Genomic DNA, 16,242 nt, shown 5'->3' on the forward strand with positions numbered 1-16,242 from the left:
ACAGCCCTGAGTGGTTTCCTTTGCGTGCTCGCTCAGGGGCTCCTCTCTGCAGCTGCCGTCGTGCCGTCCCAGCCGTGGCGTCTTCCCGTGGTCAGGAGCGGGTTCCCTGCTGCGTGCGTGCAGCTGCGGGAGCTTTCCCTTTCTCGCTGCCCTGCCAGGCTGGGCAGGGGGCACGTCCCGGCTGCCCCTCGGCCGAGGGCTGCGCAGGGCAGAGCCAGCAGCCGCAGTGACGGTGCCGTGGGGGGGTCAGCCGGGGCCAGCCCCACGGGGCACCGCAGTGCGGGGCCCTGCAGGCTGTGGGACCGTGGATGGAGGATGTGAAACTGGGTGAGCTGCAGCGCAGCCCACAGCGGCCTTCCTGCTGCAGGCAGCGGTCAGGGCTGCTGGAGAGCGAGGGCTTCTGCTGGATTCTGCAATCACGGTCGCTCACGGAGCCTCACAGCCTGGCTGCCCTGACTAGCCAGGCACAGGGGGTCAGGCCACAGCCCCCAGCTCGGGGTGCCCGGTGTCCCCCAAGCCAGCCCCGTGCACGTGGGGAAAGCCTGCGCTATCTGGGAGAAGCCAGGGGAAGCTGGAGAGGAGAAGCAGCCCCTCAGCCCAGCTGGCAGAACCCTCGCTGCTCTTGTGGAAGTGCTGAGTGCCTCTGCAGCTGGTGGTGCAGGGGGTGCTGCTGGTGCAGCTCGCGCAGAACAGAGTCCTGGGCAGGGCTTGGGATGGGCAGCGGGGGCTGGGGGTTGGTGAGCGTGTGCTGCAGGACAGAGCTGCAGTGCTGCTGCTGGTGAAACGTGCTGTGGAAAAACAGTTTCCAGGGAGACTGGCACTGACCGTGCCCGGGGGCTGCAGCAGCCCTTGGTGCAGAGCCGTGCTGAGGCGTTGCAGTGTTCCTCGACGTGACCACCCAGGCAGCGCTCAGCCGTGGGAAGGCAACTCAAGAAAACCTTTCTACGCACTTTTCCCCACAACTTCCTCAAGAAGTGGAAATGGCTTGAACGTGGCTTGCAGGTGACTGTGACACAGCTTTGGGGCCGGGGGACCCCTGCCTGGCTGCAGGAGGTGCCCCACGAGGCAGCCGAGCCAACCTGGGCTGAGCTGCAGCTGGAGGCTCTGCGGTGGCAGCGCAGCACAGCTGAGGTGAGGAAGGGGCCCGGGCTCCTGCAGGGACAAATCCTGATGGTGCAAGGCTCTGGTGCCTGGCCGCTGGGAGAGGTGCAGGAGCTGGGGGCTGCCCAGCAGCTCTGGGGCTGTGTGCTGGAGTCAGCCTCGAACGCGGGGGACCGGCAGGGAGGGGAGGAAGCGCAGGAAATCTCGCAATGGCTGTATGGTCAGCACAGGGTTTCCTGTTCCTCTCTGGGAGCCGGAGCTGCGCCAGGTCCAGATTGCACCGGCCCCAGCCCCGGGAGCACACCGGCGCCAGCTCCGCGGCCGGGACCTCGCGGCACGCACAGGTTGGAGGGAAGGGGACCCCTTTGCGGGGCTGGGGGGGGGTCACAGTCCTGTTCTTCTACAGGGTTTTAGTCTGTGTGGGGACATCCTGCCCTGCATGGAGCCAGGCTCCAGCACCCTCCTGCTCCTGGCTGTGCCCTCTCTGATGGGCTGCGCACCCTGGGGCCAGGCCTGGGCTGAATTTGGCTCCTGCTGGCCATGCCACAGTTCTGTATGCAGGGACACGTCCAGGCTTGGCACTGTCCCCTGTGGCTCAGTGCCCTGTCCCCCTCTTGCTGGCCTCCTGCCCGTGCCCTGGCCCCTGGGTGCTGTCCTGCCCCAGTGTGCCCAGCTGCCCCCGGCACGGGCACAGGGAGTGGGGCAGGATAGGGCCAGAGCAGCTGGAGCCCCATGGGGCCGGTGCTCCCGGCCTCGCGGCACACGGCAGAGCGGGGCTGGATTTTGACCCCACGCTTCCTCCTCCCTGGCATTGCCCCCGCCGCGGGCCCCGACTGCTGCGGCATGTTGGGCACACGCAGCCCTCCCAGCTGCTTCAATATGCCTTTTGCAAGGCAGATTGTGGAGGGTGCGGGTGACTCTGCCCCCCGCTGCGGGGCTGCCCCGGGCACCGCATGCCTGCCGCGGGGAGATGGGCGAGGGGAGGCAAAGAGCCCTGCCCACAGGCGAGCTCCACACAGAGCGCAGGGTGGCAGCCGTGTCTCAGGCTGCCCTGCTGCTCTGCAGCCTCGTCCCAGCAGGACCACGGTGCCATGGGCTTCGGGCCGGAGCTGTGGTGCCCGCAGGGGCACAGCGCGCTGCTGCGGCTGCAGGACAGTGAGCTGCGCCTGCTGGAGCTGATGAAGAAGTGGATGTCACAGCGGGCCAAGAGTGATCGGGAGTACGCGGGGATGTTGCACCACATGCTGTCCCAGCTGGAGAAGCAGGAGGGCTCTGGGCAGCTCCGTGCTGGTGACCACGGAGGCCAGATCGGGGAGGTAGGGACAGCAGGGTGCAGGTGCACACCCCACAGACCCGGCGCGTTGCCAGAGGGTGGCCGTCACTGCTCTGTCCCTGATTCCCTGTCCCTGCAGTCGTGGTGGGTGCTGGTGAACCAGACGGAGACGCTGAGCCAGACCCTGCGGCGGCACGCAGAGGAGCTGGCGGCGGGGCCGCTGGCCAAGCTGAGCCTGCTCATCCGCGACAAGCAGCAGCTCCGCAAGGCTTTCACCGAGCAGTGGCAGCAGCTCAGCCAGGAGTACACCCGGGTAGGCAGGACCCTGTGTGAGTGGCTGGGGGGCTCGGGCCCTTGCCCCGGCCCCGCTCCCTGAGGGTGCCTCGTCCTGCAGACCACCCAGCAGGAGATGGAGAAGCTGAAGGCGCAGTACCGCAGCCTGGTGCGTGACAGCACCCAGGCCAAGCGCAAGTACCAGGAGGCCAGCAAAGGTGGGTGGCAGCCCCGTACTGTCCTGACACATCCCCCAGCCTCGTCCTGCTGTGCCCTCTTCTCCCCAGTCCCCGGTTCTCCTCGGGCCACACCGCGGGATCAGGGATGCCTGGAGCCACGGCAGCCCCATGGGACCCGTGGGCACAACCTCGGTGGGCCTGGGAGCTTGGGGGGATGCACTGGGAGCTGTGGTGCCGGGGCAGCGGGTGCCCCCATGGCCTCTCCTCGCAGACAGGGAGAGGGAAAAGGCGAAGGAGAAGTACGTGCGCAGCCTCTGGAAGCTCTACGCCCTGCACAACCAGTACGTGCTGGCTGTGCAGGCAGCCGCGCTGCACCACCACCACCACTACCAGCGGGCACTGCCCAGCCTGCACGAGTCCCTCTACAGCCTGCAGCAGGAGATGGTCCTCACTCTGTAAGAGCCCTGCCGCCCCTCCGGGCACCCCCTTGCTTCTGCACCCCCGTTCCCCTCCAGACCCAGCGACGCTCCCTCCCCCTGCTGGAGCCCCCAGCCATGCAGGCGCTGTCCTTGCCCCGTTGCCTGTGCCACACACGCCCGTCCCCTGGCACCAGAGCCATTGCGGACAGGGCAGCTCGGGGCCCTTCCCCAGCACCTCATGAGGGGCAGGGGCTGTGGGGACACCGGGACCAGGCGGCCTGGGCAGTGCGGGGCCAAGCCTGGGCTGCGGGGGTGCGGGAGGCCGGGCAGCCCCCAGCACCCGTGTGCCCGCAGGAAGGAGATACTGGGGGAGTACTACAGCATCAGCAGCCTGGTGCAGGAGGACGTGCTGGCCATACACCAGGAAATCGCCCATGCTATCGAAGCGATCGACCCTGCCACGGAGTACAGCAGCTTTGTCCAGTGCCACAGGTAGAGATGGTGCGGCCGCGGGCACTGCACCGGGTACGGCCCTGCGGGGGTGGGCACCGAGCGGAGCAGAGGGCAGCTCTGTGCCGGGTGCCCGCAGGTACGGCAGCGAGGTGCCACCAGCCGTCACCTTTGACGAGAACCTGCTGGAGGAGACGGAGAGCCTGGCGCCAGGGGAGCTGCAGCTGAACGAGCTGACCGTTGAGAGCGTCCAGCACTCGTGAGTGGGGCCGGACCGCGGGCGGGGGGCAGGCTGGGGGGCTCATGGCTCGGCACCCACCCAACACACACATCTCTTGCAGCCTGACGTCCATCGAGGAGGAGCTGGCGGCCACCACCGAGACTGTGAGCAGCAAGGAGCAGCGGGTGCGGGAGCTGCAGGCTGAGATCCAGGGCGAGGAGCAGGGGCTGAGGCCTGGGGAGCGGTGAGGTGCAGGGGGGCGGCGGGGCGGGGGCTGAGGTGGCAGGGGCTGACCCCGCTGCATCCCGTCCCCAGGGTGCACTTGCTGAGCAAGCGCCAGGGGCTGCAGGAGGCCCAGCAGCAGCTCCAGAGCTGCCAATGCACCCAGGCCAAGCTTCAGGCGCAGCGGGATGTGCTGGCCAACAAGCTGGCGGAGCTGGGCTCCGGAGACCCCCTGCCTGCCCTGCCCCTGCAGGAGGACCGGCACTCGGTCTCCTCCGTGGTGAGTCCTCCCCACAGTGCTCCGGGAGATGTGGGGCTGGGTGACACCGGGTTCTGGCGGCCCCACGCAGGGTGCCTGCAGGGGAACAGCTCACACGTTTCCCCAGGAGCAGGAACGCAGCGGGGCCACTGCGCTGGAGACCCTCAAGAACCACATCTCGGGCATCTTCAGCCCCAAGTTCTCGGTGAGACCCTGAGCACCTCCAGCCGCCCTGCCCTGCCCAGCCACCTTGCCAAACCTCCCAGACCTTCAGCTCCCCCTGCCCTCTCCTGTCGTGCCCCACAGCCCTGCTCCACGTTGCTCTCCAGCCCCTCTCCCCACCCTGCACGAGCCCCTCTGGACCCTGCTCTCCCTGCCCCTGGGGGAATGACCGGTCTTGCTCTGTCCCCATCCAGCTGCCACCCCCCGTGCCCCTCATCCCGGAGGTGCAGAAGCCGCTGTGCCAGCAGGTCTGGTACCACGGGGCCATCCCACGCTCAGAGGTGCAGGAGCTGCTGAGCTGTAGTGGGGACTTCCTGGTGCGGGAGAGCCAGGGGAAGCAGGAGTATGTGCTCAGCGTGCTGTGGGACGGGCAGCCCCGGCACTTCATCATCCAGGCTGCCGACGTGAGTGACCGCAGGCGGGGGTGGCACTGGGAGCGGCCCCTGCAGTGGGCAGATGTCGGGGCCCTGCCTGTGCAGCCACAGGACACTGGTGTTAATGCACAGGATGTGTGTGTGCGGCTGCGAGCTGTGTGCATGTCCTTGCACGGACCAAGCACGGAGCACGAGCTGTGAGCCTGCATCGTGCGTGTGAATGCACGCTTGTGCTGCGTGTGTGTGTGCGTGTACCCCCATGCATGCACTCCCCCGGGTGTGCACCTCACGCGTGCACGCAGGCACGACCCCGCAGCCTCCCCTCCCTGCAGAACTTGTACCGGCTGGAGGGGGACGGCTTCCCCACCATCCCGCTGCTCATCGACCACCTCCTGCACAGCCAGCAGCCCATCACCCGCAAGAGCGGGATCGTCCTGGCCAGGGCCGTGCCCAAGGTGAGGGTGGGCAGCGGGAGCAGGCGAGAGCCCTGCGCAGGGCGTAGCCCCGGCCCCTTCCAGCTGCAGTGACTCATCTCTGCATGAGGGAGCTGCAGGAGCAGGAGGGGATGTGGGCTGGGGCAGCTCGCTGACCTCGGTGTCTGCTGCCTGCAGGACAAGTGGGTGCTGAACCACGAGGACGTGCTGCTGGGGGAGCGCATCGGCCGGGTGAGCTGGGGTGCGAGGGTGCCAGCGGGAGGGCAGGGCTGGCCGCGGGTGCGCTGTGGCAGGCTCGGGCGGTGCATCCGTGTCTCTCGGCAGGGTAACTTTGGGGAGGTGTTCAGCGGCCGCCTGCGTGCTGACAACACCCCCGTGGCTGTGAAATCCTGCCGGGAAACCCTGCCACCTGAGCTCAAGGCCAAATTCCTGCAGGAAGCCAGGTCTGTGTGACCGTCATGCTCGTCCTGGCCCATCTGTCTGTCCTGAGGTCTCGGGGCTGCCCAAACCCCACTGGGATTCAGCATCCCTCCGGCTGGGGGCTGTGTCCCTGCACCAGCCGGGCACAGCATCCTTGGGATGCAGGCAGTGATGGAGCTGGTGGGGGCAGCTGGGTCCCCGTGTGCTCACGGTGCTGCTCACTGTCCCCACAGGATCCTCAAACAGTATAACCACCCCAACATAGTCCGGCTCATCGGCGTCTGCACCCAGAAGCAGCCCATTTACATCGTCATGGAGCTGGTGCAGGGTGAGCGGCCCCATCCTGCGGTCCCTGGTGCATGTGTGGGGGCTCGCCCCAGTGCAAGCGTGTGAGCTCGCTGCACAGGGCTGGGATGGCCGCCTGCCAGCTCTGTGCTGCTCGGTGCAGGGGGGGACTTCCTGAGCTTCCTGCGCAGCGAGGGGCCCCACCTGAAGGTGAAGGAGCTGATCAAGATGACGGAGAACGCTGCAGCAGGCATGGAGTACCTGGAGAGCAAGCGCTGCATCCACAGGTGGGCTGGGGGGGCCGCGGGGGCCGGGCAGGGCAGGGGCAGCTGGTCCCCCCCGGTCCTGGGGACAGCTGGGTGCAGGGCTGACGGCTCCGAGCCACCCCAGGGACCTGGCTGCCCGCAACTGCCTGGTGACCGAGAAGAACGTCCTGAAAATCAGCGACTTCGGGATGTCACGGGAGGAGGAGGATGGGATCTACGCCTCCACGGGAGGCATGAAGCAGATCCCTGTGAAGTGGACTGCCCCCGAGGCACTGAATTACGGTACGGGCAGCACCGGGCACGGCCTGGGACCTACACAGCATTCGGGGAGGGAAAGGGGGAGGCTGTGCCGGGGGACCTGGGAGTCCGGGGGGCACTGCCCGGCACCCCGCGCGTGGTGCTGGGGTGGGAGGCAGGCAGAGCCGGGCACCCGGTGGGGCGGTGGTGACGTGGGTGCCCCCCACCACTCGCCGCCCGGCCCGCGCCGTGTCCCCAGGCCGATACAGCTCGGAGAGCGACGTCTGGAGCTTCGGCATCCTGCTGTGGGAGGCCATCAGCCTGGGCGCCGTCCCCTACGCCAACCTCAGCAACCAGCAGACCCGCGAGGCCGTGGAGCAGGGTGAGGGCGGCGGCGGGGCCGCGGGTCCCCCCCCCCCCAGCCGGGACCTCCGGGGCCGCGGGGGCCGGGGCCGGTGCCGCGGCCGGCCCGACCCCAGCGCTGCCCCCCGCAGGCGTGCGGCTGGAGCCCCCCGAGCAGTGCCCCGAGGAGCTGTACCGCCTGATGCTGCGCTGCTGGGACTACGACCCCCGCCGGCGGCCCAGCTTCAGCGCCGTGCACCAGGAGCTCATCGCCATCCGCAAGCGGCACCGCTGAGGGGCAGCTCCGCGGCCGGGACCCCCCGGGGCGGCGGGGGCCGGGGGCGGCGGCGGGCGCGGGCGGGCGGCTCCGGGCAATAAACGTGGGCTCCGCAGCGCTGCGTCTGTCCTGGGCACGGGGCGCGGGGCACCGGGCGGGGAACGCGGGGGGCGGCCGCTCGGGCCCGGGGTCGCGGAGCTCCACCGGCGGCGGGGCGGGGGCCGGGGCCGGGGCCGGGGCCGTGCGGGCGGGGCGGGGCGGGGCGGGGCCGGGCCCATCGCGGCCGCGGCAGGCGGCGGGGCCCGGGCGGGGCGAGCGGCGGGGCCGGGCCGCGGAGCCGCGCAGGGTAAGAGCGCAGCGGGGGGGCAGCCCCGGGCCGGGAGCCCCCGCGCCCCTCCGCCCCCCCCCCGCCCCCGGGTCGCGCCGAGCTCCCCCCCCCCGGCCGCCGGCCCCGCCCGCTCCGCTCCGCTCGGCGCCGCCTTCCCCAGCGCAGCCCCCAGCCTGCTCCGGGCCGCCCCCGGCTCCCCCCGGCTCCCCCGGCCTGCAACGGGCCCGGCTCCTCCCGGTTCCCCCCCCCGGGCCGCCCGTCGCGGGGCCGGGCCCCAGCAGCCCCCCGGGGCCGTTCCGCCGGCGCCGCCCGGTGTCGCTGCCGGTCCCCGCATCGCGCCCGGCGGGCACGGGGCGGCCGCTCCCGGTGCGCCCCCCCCCGCAGGCCCGGCCCCGCGGCCCTCCGGGATGAAGCTGAAGAAGCAGGTGACGGTGTGCGGCGCTGCCATCTTCTGCGTGGCCGTCTTCTCCCTCTACCTGATGCTGGACCGGGTGCAGCACGACCCCGCGCGCCACCAGAGCGGCGGCAACTTCCCCAGGGTGAGCGGCGGGCGCGGGGCGGCCCAGGGCCGGGCTGGCTGCGGGGCCCGGCGCCAGGCCCGGTGCTCGGGGCAGGGCTCGTTCCCCGCTGCCGAGAGCCCGCGAGCGGGGCCGGAGCCGCGCGAGGAAGCCCCGAGCCGGGGCAGCGCGCTCACCGCGGCGCCCGTGTCCCCAGAGCCAGATCTCGGTGCTGCAGAACCGCATCGAGCAGCTGGAGCAGCTGCTGGAGGAGAACCACGAGATCATCAGCCACATCAAGGACTCGGTGCTGGAGCTCACGGCCCACGCGGAGGGGCAGCCGGCGCCGCCCCGGCACCCACCCAACAGCTCCTGGGCGCTGCCCCCTGAGAGTCGCCCCAGCTTCCTCTCCGTGTCCCCGCAGGACTGCCAGTTTGCCCTGGGGGGCAAGGGCCAGAGCCCAGACCTGCAGGTGAGGGGCTGGGGTCTCGGCGCAGCAGCGAGCGCAGGGGGCGAGGGGCCCAGCCCTGTGACGGCGAGGGGATGCGCAGCAGGGCGCCTGCAGGCACCTGCCCGGTCCGGTGCCTGCCCTCTGAGCTCGCTGTCCCCTGGCAGATGCTGGCCGTGTACTCCCTGCTGCCCTTTGACAACCAGGATGGCGGGGTGTGGAAGCAGGGCTTCGATATCACCTATGAGCCCAATGAGTGGGACGCTGAGCCCCTGCAGGTGTTTGTGGTGCCGCACTCCCACAATGACCCCGGTGAGCAGAGGCAGCACGTGTTCCCCCAGCCCCTGCCCTGCTGGCTGGGGAGGGCTGGGCCCCGCTCAGTGACCCCCCACGTGTGCTGGCAGGCTGGATCAAGACATTTGACAAGTACTACTATGACCAGACGCAGCACATCCTCAACAGCATGGTGCTGAAGATGCAGGAGGACCCCCGCCGGCGCTTCATCTGGTCTGAGATCTCCTTCTTCTCCAAGTGGTGGGACAACATCAGTGCCCAGAAGCGGGCTGCGGTGCGGAGGTAGGGCTGCCCCGGCTGCCAGGCTCTGCTGCCTGGAGGAGGTGCTGGGTGTGGGTGAGGGGGGCGTAAGGGAAGGGCCCTTTGCCCCCTGGACTCGGCTCTGGCTGCAGCATGGTGTCCGTGGGCTCCACGCAGCTCCCCACAGGAGCATGGGGAGAGTGTGGGCATCGCACCACAGCTGGCAATCGCAGAGGCTGCTGCCGAGAGCCAGGTGGCTCCAGGAGAGGGGGAGGCTCTGCCATGGGTACGTGGCTGACCGCAGGGCCCTGCCCCGAGCTGACCACGTCCCTGGTGCGTGTTTCTCGCAGGCTGGTTGGGAACGGGCAGCTGGAGATGGTGACGGGTGGCTGGGTGATGCCCGACGAGGCCAATTCCCACTACTTCGCCATGATCGACCAGCTGATCGAGGGGCACCAGTGGCTGGAGAAGAACATCGGTGAGAGCTGGGTGGGCTGCAGGGGTGCTGGCTGGGGGCGCTGCTCACAAGAGGTGCTGACGGGTCTCTGTGCCCCCAGGCGTGACGCCGCGGTCGGGCTGGGCCGTTGACCCCTTTGGGTACAGCTCCACCATGCCCTACCTGCTGAAGCGCTCCAACCTGACGGGCATGCTCATCCAGCGCGTGCACTACGCCATCAAGAAGCACTTTGCTGCCACGCAGAACCTGGAGTTCATGTGGAGACAGGCGTGGGGTGAGGGCTGCGGGAGGTGACCGCAGCAGCGGACCTGCCTGGGGTGGGTGGCAGCAGAGGAAAGCTGCTGAACACTTCCCTGCGTGGCCAGGGAGCCGAGTGCCGGGAGGCGATGCCTCTGTCCTGCAGTGGGCAGGCCCAAGGGGACCCCCAAATGTGCCGGTGCCTGGTGCTCGGCGAACTTGTGTGCTGGGTCTGCTCTGCCCCTCCTCGGTGTGCCCTGTGCCCTCTGCTAGGGGCCAGGTGAGGGAGAGCCTCTGCTGATGCTCATCTGTCCTCGGTCCTGCAGACCCAGACTCCAGCACTGACATCTTCTGCCACATGATGCCCTTCTACAGCTATGACGTGCCCCATACCTGCGGGCCCGATCCCAAGATCTGCTGCCAGTTCGACTTCAAGCGCCTGCCAGGCGGCCGGATCAACTGCCCGTGGAAGGTGCCGCCCCGCGCCATCACCGAGGCCAACGTGGCAGAGCGGTGAGTGCGGCGAGGGCAGGGCGAGCGGCTCCGAGCCCCGCAGCCCGGCCTCTGGCAGCCAGCCTCACGCCCTGGCCCCGTGGCAGAGCCCAGCTGCTGCTGGACCAGTACCGCAAGAAGTCCAAGCTGTACCGCAGCAAGGTGCTGCTGGTGCCCCTGGGGGACGACTTCCGCTACGACAAGCCGCAGGAGTGGGACGCTCAGTTCCTCAACTACCAGCGCATCTTTGACTTCCTCAACTCCCAGCCCCACCTCCACGTGCAGGTCGGTGCCGGGAGCTTTGGGGCCGCCGAAGGGCCCCGTGTGCCTGGGGCAGCCTGGGCAGGGGTGCGCAGAGCGGGGAGGGGTGTGGGGCTCCCCGCAGCACTCAGAGCTGCGTGTGCTGTCCCGCAGGCGCAGTTCGGGACGCTGTCCGACTACTTCGATGCCCTCTACAAGAAGGTGGGCATTGTGCCGGGCATGAAGCCGCCTGGGTTCCCAGTGCTGAGTGGCGATTTCTTCTCCTACGCGGACCGGGAGGATCACTACTGGACGGGCTACTTCACCTCCCGGCCTTTCTACAAGAGCCTGGACCGCGTGCTGGAGACCCACCTCCGGTGAGGGGAAGCAGGCTGGGGCCCTGGGGCAGGGGCAGTGCATGGGGCACGAGGTGCAGGATGGTGCTGGCCGGGTGGCACCCGCAGCCCCAGCCTTTGCCCTGGCCTGTGCCCAGACACCGGTGTGCTGGGGATGGCCCAGGCACGGCTCGGGGGGTGATGCTTCTGCCCTGCTGGCACTGGGGCTGCCTGTGCCGGCTGCTCCTTTCCTCTCATCTGCGTTCTGGCCCCGTGGGGCCCGGGGGTGCTGGCGGGTCCTGGGTGACTCTGTCCCTGCGCAGGGGGGCAGAGATCCTGTACAGCCTGGCGCTCGCCCACGCCCGCCGTGCCGGTGCTGACAGCCGCTACCCGCTGTCCGACTACGCCCTGCTGACCAATGCCCGCCGCAACCTGGGGCTCTTCCAGCACCACGACGCCATCACGGGCACTGCCAAGGAGGCCGTGGTGGTCGACTATGGAGTCCGGTGCGTGCGGGTGGCTGCGGCACAGCCCGGGGGCACGGCTGGGGGCTGGTGGGTGCGGGGCTGGGCGTGCCGGCTGCGCCCCAGCGGGATGTGGGGGCGGTGTAGGGGGATGCTGGGAGGGGGCAGAGGGCACGGTCCTGGGTGTCTCACTCTGCCCGCTGCTCCAGGCTGCTGCACTCCCTCTCGAGCCTCAAACGCGTCATCATCAACGCTGCGCACTACCTGGTGCTGGGGGACAAGGACGCCTACCGCTACGACCCCACCACCCCCTTCCTCAGCACGGTGAGCAGCTCCCTGCCCCGAGGCTCCCCATGTCCCAGCCTCGTGCTGGGGTCTCTGTGCCCTTCCCCATGCGGCACAGCGCCGCTTGCCCACCCGCTGCTGGCTGGGGCCCTGGGGGAGCTGCCCCAGCCCCAGGCTGCACCCCTGGCCAGGTGGGCTGGGGGCAGTGGGGACGCCGTGGCTGACCTGCTGCTTCCCCTAGGACGACACACGCCTCAACCAGGACTCACTCCCAGAGAGAACAGTCATCAAGCTGGGTGCCTCGCCACGGTAGGGCTGCAGTCTGGGCTGTGGGCTGCCTCCTCCTGTCCGGCAGCGGGGTCTCGTGGGGGCAGCGGGAGGCGATGGGGGAACCACGTGCAGGGGCACTTGGGGCTCTGTGAAGCAGCCTTTGTGTGTGCAGCTCGGGGGGTGCTGTGGAGTGCAGGGTGTGAGGGATGCCGTGGGGCTGGGGGTGGCCGTCCTGGTGCATCTCTGCCCTGCAGATTCCTGGTTGTGTTCAACCCGCTGGAGCAGGAGCGCCTGAGCGTCGTGCCGGTGCTGGTGGACACCCCGCATGTGCGCGTGCTGTCTGAGGAGGGGCAGCCCCTGCCTGCCCAGCTCACTGCACAGTGGGGCTCCGCCACCAACGTGGTGCCCGACGTCTACCAGGTATGGGTGCCCCGCCACCCGCTGCCGCCCCTGTCCTCACCCTGCACAGCCCGTGTGTGCCAGCCTCCTGCCCTCACACGCCGACACGCCATCAGAGTGTTTCTGCACCACAGCAGGAGCTCCCACGGCACGCAAGACCCCAGACTCCCATGCACATCCACCACCACAGGGACCCCAAAAGCAGGGCCCGTGTGCTGCTGGCAGCCAGCAGGTTGGCTGCCCGCCGTGGAAGCCCTCGGTCACGTCTCCCTGCTGCCCACAGGTCTCCGTGCTGGCCCGCCTGCCCGCGCTGGGGCTGCGTGTGCTGCAGCTGCAGAAGTCCTTCGATGGCCAAGCCGTGCTGAAGTCCTCCGTGCGCCTGTACCTGCACGGCCGGGACCTGCCCGTGCACAAGCAGGAGGCTGTACCTGTGCACGTCTTCCCGACCGCTCCTGACGACTTCTGCCTGGAGAACCAGCACCTGCGGGCCTGCTTCTCGGGGCACTCAGGCCTGCTGCAGGCAAGCACAGCGCCTGGGGGTGGCACGGAGGTGAAGGAGGGCAGGGTGCACAGCTCTGCCTCGGGCAGGCTGCGCTCACTGCCCTGCCGGCCTGCGCCCTGCAGAGCCTCCGCCGAGCTGGGGAGGAGCGGGAGCAGAGGGTGAGCAGCGAGTTCCTTGTCTACGGCACCAGGACCTCCAAGGACAAAAGTGGAGCCTATCTCTTCCTGCCCGATGGCGAGGCCAAGGTATGGGGGCCTCCTTTGGGACCCTGGCCGGTGGCTGTGCCAACAGCCATGGGACAGTCCTGGAGGCAGCAGCCTCACTACAGCCTCCTCCCCCCACAGCCTTACACACCCAAGGAGCCCCCAGTTGTGCGAGTGACGGAGGGACCCTTCTTCTCAGAGGTTTCCAGCTACTACCAGCACGTCCAGACCGTGGTGCGGCTTTACAACGTGCCAGGTGGGACAAGTGGGGCTGTGCCAGGGCGCTCCCCAGCCCGGGGCCACTGGCCGAGGCTCCCTGCGGGGCCCAGCCGCTCACTGCTGGCCCACAGGGGTGGAGGGCCTGTCCCTGGACGTGTCTTGCCTGGTGGACATCCGTGACCACGTCAACAAGGAGCTGGCCTTGCGCTTCAGCACGGACATCGAGAGCGAGGACACCTTCTTCACAGACCTCAACGGCTTCCAGGTGTGCCAGCAGCCCGGGGAGGGACGGCAGCTGCCCACGGGGGCAGTGCTTTGCTCCCCAGCCCCTGACCCCCGTCCCTCGACAGATCCAGCCCCGCAGGTACCAGCAGAAGCTGCCGCTGCAGGCCAATTTCTACCCCATGCCCGCCATGGCCTACATCCAGGACATGCAGAGCCGCCTGACGCTGCACACAGCCCAGGCCCTGGGGGTCTCCAGCCTCAGCAGCGGTGAGCCGGGGCTGGGGGCTGTGCCACCGGGGGGTTGGGGGGCTGCTGGCGGCTACTAACGTCCGGGGCTCGGGGCCCGCTCTCCGCAGGCCAGCTGGAGGTGATCCTGGACCGGCGCCTCATGCAGGATGACAACCGAGGCCTGGGCCAAGGGCTGAAGGACAACAAGCGGACCTGCAACCGCTTCCGCCTCCTCCTGGAGCGCCGCGCCACTGCCAACAAGGTGCGTGGGCTGGGGGCGCCGCGGGACTTTGGGGGTCAGGGGCAGCGCTGCTGGGGAGCAGAGCCCAGCCCTGCCTCGGGACGCTGGGGGACGGTGGTGCACACAGAGCCGCGGGTGCAGCCGGGTGCGGGGTGCCCTCCCTGCACCTCCCGGCCCTCCCGGCCACCACGCTGGCACTGCAGAGGGATGGGGCCGTGCCCAGAGCGGGGGGTGTGCGGGGAGGGCAGGACTGCGCGGCGGGGTCTGCCCCGCGTGTGGGGGCACGGAGCCCTCGTAATCACCGTGTTCTCATCCCATCCCGCGTTGCTCTCGATCCACGCACCATTTCACCCACTCAGAGCTCCAGCTTCTTTTCCAAACTGGCCTCCGTGTTTAAAGCTTTGGGCTTCCCTGGCGCCAGGACTGGCAGCCCAGAGGTAACGGCCGGCCCGGCCCTGCCGCCCCCTGTCTCGTGCAGTAGCTGCTAGCGACTAGCCAGGCCCTAGTGGGTTTGTAGCCTCACCAGAGCCCAGCCGGAGCCGCGCAGGCCATGCGGCGAGGCTGCTCTTTGGGTGCTGGGGAAGGAGGGGCCGTGCCTGGAGGATCTGGGTGCCCGGTGCCGGGGCGTGCCTGTCCTCTGGGTGCCGCCGGGGAGGCCAAAAGGAGCGGGAGGCCCCGCAGGCCCTGGTGGGCTGTGCCTGGCCCCGCAGCCGCCTGGCTCGCGCTGACCGCTTACTCTTTGCCAGGCGCAGGACGGCCGCCCGGTCAGCTTCCCCTCCCTGCTGAGCCACATCACCTCCATGCACCTGAACGCCGAGGCCCTGGTCCTGCCGGTGGCCCAGGAGAAGCCAGCCCTGCCGGCCCTGCGCTCCTTCGCGCCCCTTGCTGCCACCGTCCCCTGTGACTTCCACATCCTCAACCTGCGGACGCTGCAGGCAGAGGTGAGCCGTGGGCAGGTGGCGGGGGGCTCGCAGGGGTCCCCAGCACCGTGCCTCACGGCCCTGCTCCCAGCAGGACGACTCGCTCCCCTCGGCCGAGGCAGCCCTGATCCTGCACCGCAAAGGCTTTGACTGCAGCCTGGAGGCCAGGAACCTGGGGTTTAACTGCACCACCACCCAGGGCAAGGTAAGAGCTGCCGCCTGCACCCTCGTGGGGTCAGAGCTGGGCTGTGGCACCCTGGCACATCTGGCACCAGGCCTGCCTCGAGCATCCTGTGCTCCTGCCAAGCCAGGATTGGGGTGGCAGGGAGGGGCCCCCTGAAACCCAGAACCTGTGGCAGTTCACACACAACAAAGCAGGCGGTCCCACTCTGCCCCTTTTGCAGGTAAAGCTGGAGGACACTGGTTTTGCAGGAAGGGAGACTGGGGTCTGGCATGGGCCCTGCACCCTCCGATGAGGGAGGGGAAAGCCTGGGCTGGGTCAGCGCAGGAAGCCAGGCGCCTGTGCCACTCGCCCTCCTCCTGCTCTCTCCCTAGCTGGCGCTGGGCAGCCTGTTCCAGGGGCTGGAGCTGGGCTCCCTGCAGCCCACCTCGCTCACCCTGATGTACCCGCTGGGCACGGCCTCCAACAGCACCGCCATCCGCCTGGACCCCATGGAAATCGCCACTTTCCGCGTCCGCCTGGGGTAGCGCGTCCCGCGGCGGGGAGGAGCAGACTGGCTGTGCGCTGCTGGAGCAGCCGCCGAGCCCTGCAGAGGCTGTGCCGGCAGGCCCGTGGCAGGCAGGAGGTGCCGGACCTGCGCAGGCTGCTGCCTTCTTAATTTATTAGTCCTGTGTTCTCAGATAGATTTCGGACAGTGAGCTGCTGCGGCAGGGCTGCGCGGAGGCTGCTGAATGCTGCCTGGTGCAGAGGGCGCGGGCTGGGCGCTGCTCTGAGCGGAGCAGGGCTGGCGGGGCAGCGGGACCGGCTGTGGTGTGCCCGCCGTGCAGCCCTGGGGCAGGGGCCCTGCTGGCGCCTGGGCTCCCACGGACCGGCAGGGCAGCACGTGGGCTGGCAGCGGCCTGGCCGGGCAGGCGCTATGGACTGGAGACTGAGCTCGCCTGGAGCTTGTAGGAAACATGAGGCTGTTTCCAGGAGCCCCGGCCTGTGTCTGCTTTGTGGTTCTCGCACCGGTGGTGCTGGGCAGCAGGAGGGGGGCTCTGCGGGGAGAGGCTCTGGGCTGTGCCCTGCGCCCAGGCGGGCTGGGAGGGCTGCGGGCGGCTGGTGCTGTGCCTGCTCTGCACCATGCGGCCCCCGTCCTGCCCCTGCTCCCCCAGCTGAGCAGGGTGGGGAGCCCTGGGAGCTCATTCCCTGGTGGCATGGCCGGGACAGCCATGCGCAAAGACAAGACAGTGCCAGGGTGAGCCTGCCCATCTGGGGATCGCCCAGACTGCTTGTGTGTACGAG

General features: G+C 69.4%; 2 protein-coding genes across 5 annotated transcripts; both read left to right on the forward strand.

Moving 5' to 3' along the window:
• Positions 1–1,037: 1,037 nt before the first annotated feature.
• On the forward strand, positions 1,038–7,370 carry FES (FES proto-oncogene, tyrosine kinase). Its single transcript, XM_084531716.1, has 20 exons — positions 1,038–1,131; positions 1,332–1,445; positions 2,167–2,417; positions 2,514–2,687; positions 2,769–2,865; positions 3,098–3,281; positions 3,600–3,737; positions 3,835–3,954; positions 4,037–4,159; positions 4,231–4,417; positions 4,524–4,601; positions 4,813–5,022; positions 5,325–5,447; positions 5,604–5,657; positions 5,751–5,869; positions 6,080–6,174; positions 6,295–6,418; positions 6,522–6,679; positions 6,894–7,016; positions 7,129–7,370. The coding sequence occupies exons 3-20, from the start codon at positions 2,193–2,195 to the stop codon at positions 7,269–7,271; spliced, it is 2,475 nt and encodes an 824-aa protein (XP_084387842.1). The 5' UTR covers positions 1,038–1,131; positions 1,332–1,445; positions 2,167–2,192; the 3' UTR covers positions 7,272–7,370.
• A 314-nt stretch (positions 7,371–7,684) lies between these two features.
• On the forward strand, positions 7,685–15,932 carry MAN2A2 (mannosidase alpha class 2A member 2). 4 transcript variants are annotated; one of them, XM_084531720.1, is made up of 23 exons: positions 7,685–8,120; positions 8,296–8,550; positions 8,694–8,838; positions 8,931–9,102; positions 9,411–9,538; positions 9,618–9,791; positions 10,081–10,267; positions 10,354–10,531; positions 10,661–10,863; positions 11,145–11,327; positions 11,495–11,609; positions 11,812–11,879; positions 12,095–12,260; positions 12,523–12,759; positions 12,864–12,986; positions 13,086–13,200; positions 13,295–13,428; positions 13,514–13,655; positions 13,745–13,878; positions 14,217–14,294; positions 14,604–14,798; positions 14,872–14,982; positions 15,333–15,932. In XM_084531720.1, the coding sequence occupies exons 1-23, from the start codon at positions 7,989–7,991 to the stop codon at positions 15,483–15,485; spliced, it is 3,528 nt and encodes a 1,175-aa protein (XP_084387846.1). In that variant the 5' UTR covers positions 7,685–7,988; the 3' UTR covers positions 15,486–15,932. The 4 variants fall into 4 exon arrangements, with proteins under 4 accessions (XP_084387846.1, XP_084387843.1, XP_084387844.1 ...); XM_084531718.1 differs by lacking the exon at positions 14,217–14,294 and having other exon boundaries at positions 7,686–8,120; positions 14,869–14,982; XM_084531719.1 differs by lacking the exon at positions 14,217–14,294 and having other exon boundaries at positions 7,686–8,120.
• The last annotated feature ends 310 nt before the right edge of the window (positions 15,933–16,242 follow it).

The sequence above is a fragment of the Aythya ferina genome (genome assembly GCF_964211825.1).
Source record: "Aythya ferina genome assembly, chromosome: 11".
Taxonomy (NCBI): Eukaryota; Metazoa; Chordata; class Aves; order Anseriformes; family Anatidae; genus Aythya; species Aythya ferina.